General features: G+C 37.9%; 1 protein-coding gene across 1 annotated transcript; it reads right to left on the minus strand.

Annotated features, from left to right (window-relative positions):
- Positions 1–1,503: 1,503 nt before the first annotated feature.
- LOC114824134 (protein SPOROCYTELESS-like) lies at positions 1,504–3,723 on the minus strand. Its single transcript, XM_029100528.2, has 3 exons — positions 2,736–3,723; positions 2,314–2,505; positions 1,504–2,092 (listed from the first exon to the last, which is right to left on the minus strand). Exons 1-3 carry the CDS (start codon positions 3,372–3,374, stop codon positions 1,796–1,798), a joined length of 1,128 nt encoding a protein of 375 aa, XP_028956361.2. The 5' UTR covers positions 3,375–3,723; the 3' UTR covers positions 1,504–1,795.
- Between the last annotated feature and the right edge of the window lie 428 nt (positions 3,724–4,151).

Genomic DNA, 4,151 nt, shown 5'->3' on the forward strand with positions numbered 1-4,151 from the left:
CATGCCGTCAATTACATACAGCATGCAGCTATGGCAGATTACACGTAATCTGATAATTTCCATTTACACTCTTTTCAATTATATTCTAAACTCATAAATTACATGCATATATAGCTTTCTCGATTCGACATCTCCATTGGTGATATGTAACATTTTCTTTTATTTCTACGTACCCCACAAAACAAAAGGGTCGGTTATACAAGCTTTATCGATTTAAGGCATTCCTTACACAACTAAGGGAAAAATTAAGCCAGATACAATTTCATTGAATATTTAAGCCGAAATTTGGTAAATAGACAACGGAAAATTTGCCTGTTTGGTATCCTATTTGAAATTTTTTATCATTTCTCAAAATATTTCTAAAACATTTCTCAAGAACATTTCTTGAAAACAATTTTCTTTAAGACTCAAAAACTTGATTGGTTTGGGATTTAAAATTTTTAAATCTTATGATTTAAACTAGATAGTAGATCTATAAAGAAAAGGGGTCGCAGGAGAGGGAGAAAGATGAGAGGAGAGAAAAGAAAGTAAGAGATGATTGAATGAAAGAGAAATAAGATAGAGGATCGGACGAGGTAGAGAGGAAGAGGAGTTAAAGAGAAGAAACCAAGAGAATGAAGAGAGTGGATTGGAGGAGAGACGAAAGGTAAAAGAAATTAAATTTAATTTTAAAAAAAAGGAGAGAGAAAGAAGAAAAGAGAGAGATATAGATTTGGAGTGAGAGCGGGGAGGAAGAGAAAATGAGTGAGTTTGAGTTTAAAAGCTCACTTTTTATGTTTTTAGGGAATATATTATATTTTTGAGTTTGTCTTGAGTTCAATTTTTGAAATAGTCCTACCAAACAAGTTTTTAAGACCTAAAACTTGAAGATTGTTTTTTAGTTTAAAAAGTTAAATTCAAGTAGAGTACCAAACAGACCCTTAGTTTTTCGAAAGACATGAACAGAACTGATGGATTCAAACTTATATGTGAGTGTTGTAGTTTATGGCAGAGCACATTAGAAGGTCCAAGAACCTTAGCACAAGCTATCAGAGGAGCACTATTTCGAACAATATAGTGAGAAAAATCGTAATAATTCGTGAATATGATATTTTCTTTTCTTATGAGTATATAGAAGAATATTACCTCAGTTTATACTGATACTGATGCCTTAACTAATAAATTTTCCAACATCTAGTTGAAAAACTTAAACAACGTTTGATTGCAGTCACTTATACCATTTTTTCAACAGATAAACAATCGTCATTACCCTCTTTTGACAAAAAAATAAGATATTTATACATTATGTGGGTCACAAGCCTACAACTAGATATCGAATTAATCACAAATATATATACATCATCCTTTGCATCTATGTGAATTAGATTTTGAGACCTGCAACCAACCACTAAAACAAAGCTAGTTGGTGTGACTCACTTACATCTACATTAATTTTAAAGCAGTACCAAATTAAATTGCAGCAATGAAAGGGATTAACTAATAACAGATGAAATATAGATCACATGAGAAGTAATGGCAACTTGGATATGGAATTATAAAACAACAACCATTGTAAAATAACTTTCGAGACAGAGACTTAGATTCTAGCTTTAAACATGCATTAATCCAGCTTCTATTGCATGGAAACTAAATAAATTAATTTAGTGATGATAATATCTATGTCGGTTTAATTAACAACAAAAGGGAAACCAAAAAAGCTGCATCAGCTGGGTTTGTTTCTTTCCCAAATGCCTGACAGATCACTAGTAGCATCAAAACCCACCAAAACATACACCTTTTCTTTCTTTTTTCGCTTCTAAAATGAAAGCTTGAGTGACAAATCAACAGGATGATGATGATGTTGATGATCATGGTAACTGTCAGCTGCCCCAATCCCATAGCCATTGAAAGTTGCAGCAGCAGTAATATCAGAAGCTTCTTCTTCTTCTTCTTCTTCTTCTTCCCTTCCTACTGTTTGCAGCTTGGGATATGTGCATCCTCTTTTAATTTCATCACTTTTCTGATAATCAGCAGCTGGAAAAAACTCATATTCCATGAAAATCCCACCACCAGCTGACCCTCCCTTTCTGTGCACTGCCCTAACCCCTACACCCTACAAATTTACAAAGTCAATAATCCAACCAATCAAGTTAATTTAGATGTTCATTCACCAAAAACAATATTATATATTTATCCGTTCATTACAATCTGAAAAAAAATATATATATACCCAAAAAACAATAAAACCAAATTAATATATACATATTTGACTTGGACTTTATTTGGGTTTTTTTAATCTCTAGCTGTAAAATTAAATTTTTTCTTGTTCTATACCTGATCATCAACAAGGTTGCTGCGCCCCAGGTACCCGGCTGCTCGACTCCCCACTCGGTCACCAAAACTGCCGGTTTCAGGGTTCAATCCGAGAAAAACAGAACCGTTGATTGGTGAAACAGTCGCAGATTTGTCACTCCTGCCGTTCAAAGCCATGTAATCCCCACTATTGAACCTCTTCTTCTGCAGCCCCTATAAAAAAAGAGACAGAAATGGGATCAGCAAATTTAAACCTAAAACAAAAAGTGGGAAAATAAAAAGCTCTTACTAATGTAACAGTACTAATAGTCTTAATAAACAAAGGGAACACAATGGCTTCAAAGATTTCATTTTTTCCATGTTTTCTGGCAAACCAAACAAGTTGGAAGTTGGATATTTCTAAATATAAAATGGAATATAAAACAAAACAAAAAAGTAAAGACCTTGAAGCAGTGATCACAGCAATCAGAAGACAAAGATTGTATCTTTGGCATTGAAGAGAGCTCTCTCGAGGTCTCGTACACAGCCCCACTTTGAACCCTAGGATCCGGCGCCCAGACTCCGTACGGACGCGGATCCAGGTTCGTCACCAGATTATTCCCCCCAGCATAACCAAACCCAGAACCATTCCCAACCCTCTGACCCACCAAACCATAAAAACAAGTTGTAGTAGCAGCAGAACCGCCACAGCCGTTCATCACCGAGGGTCCATTGAACCTGGATGCACCGTACTGCACCGGAACGCTGTTAAGCGGGTCAGGTAGTGTTATGGGGTTTTGGTACTGATGATGATGATGATGAGGAAGAGGAGGAAGATTGAGGACTTGGGGTTGGGGCTGGAGCTGGGGCACTTCGGTCATTTTCTTCCAGTCTTGAAGCCTCAGGCGCTCCAGCTGAGCCACTCCAAGGCCTCTTTGCGGTTGCTTTTTAGTGTTTGAGGAGGCTTTGGTGGAGGATTTCTTGGTGGTTTTGGTGGGTTTGGCGGGCTCGGATTTGGATTCATCGTAGGACCCGAAAAGGGTTTTGGCGGGTTGTTTTGTTGTGTTCCGCTCAGAGGCCATGAGCAGCATTGGCGTCGCCATATTTCTGAAAATTGTGATCAAAGACTGGAACTTTGGAACGGTTAATGGATTTTGGGAGAGAAAAAAGACTTGGTTTTGTGTAAAGATTGGAAATGCACAGATGTTTAATGTTTTTAGTGAGAGATCTAGAGAGAGAGAGGAGAGAGAGGGAGAGAGAAAATATGAAGTTAAGAGAGAGCGTGTTGTGAGTTTGGCTTTGGATTTTTGGGATTTTAAGGTTGGAGATGGATGTGTTTTTTGATTGAGAGAGAGAATATGAAGTTATGCAGTTTTACACAGAGAGAGAGAGAGAGAGAGAGAGAGAGAGAGAGAGAGAGAGAGAGAGAGGTGTGGAACTAATGAGTGTGTGTGGGTGTGAAGTGCTAAAAGGACATGGCTATGGCTTTGTATTGCTCTTAATCTGTGTTTGTGTAATTCGAACTCTAGTGACTTTTACTAGTTCCACCCATCGTTTTTACTAACTCCCACCCCAAAATCTCCTTGCCCTCTCTGAATTCTCTCAAAAAAGGACATTGAAATAGCAAAACCAAGCCTGGACATAACATCTTACCCAACTCCAGATAAAACACAAATCCCAGAAAGGGTCTGTACTTTGCAAAAACCCACCCAAACTTCACTCAAGTGCATGTCACGCTCCAGTGCGAGATCCAGTTGTAATGCACGCTCCCAGAGAACAGGTGGAGGTAGAGCTAAAACAACATAGTACCGGGAGACACGTGGCAAGGTGGGGTTTGAGGATTGGCCAATTTGTAGCTGCAGGCATTGGTCGGAGAGAAC

The sequence above is a fragment of the Malus domestica genome, chromosome 03 (genome assembly GCF_042453785.1).
Source record: "Malus domestica chromosome 03, GDT2T_hap1".
Taxonomy (NCBI): Eukaryota; Viridiplantae; Streptophyta; class Magnoliopsida; order Rosales; family Rosaceae; genus Malus; species Malus domestica.

What these genes read in the sequence shown, in the direction of transcription:
- LOC114824134 (XM_029100528.2), bottom strand. Translation starts at nt 3,374, where the DNA reads ATGGCGACGCCAATGCTGCTCATGGCCTCTGAGCGGAACACAACAAAA. An exon ending in GCTGTGATCACTGCTTCAAG is followed by an intron (nt 2,506 to 2,735) that starts GTCTTTACTTTT and finishes CTTTTTTTATAG; the next exon opens with GGGCTGCAGAAGAAGAGGTT. An exon ending in GCAACCTTGTTGATGATCAG is followed by an intron (nt 2,093 to 2,313) that starts GTATAGAACAAG and finishes GTAAATTTGTAG; the next exon opens with GGTGTAGGGGTTAGGGCAGT.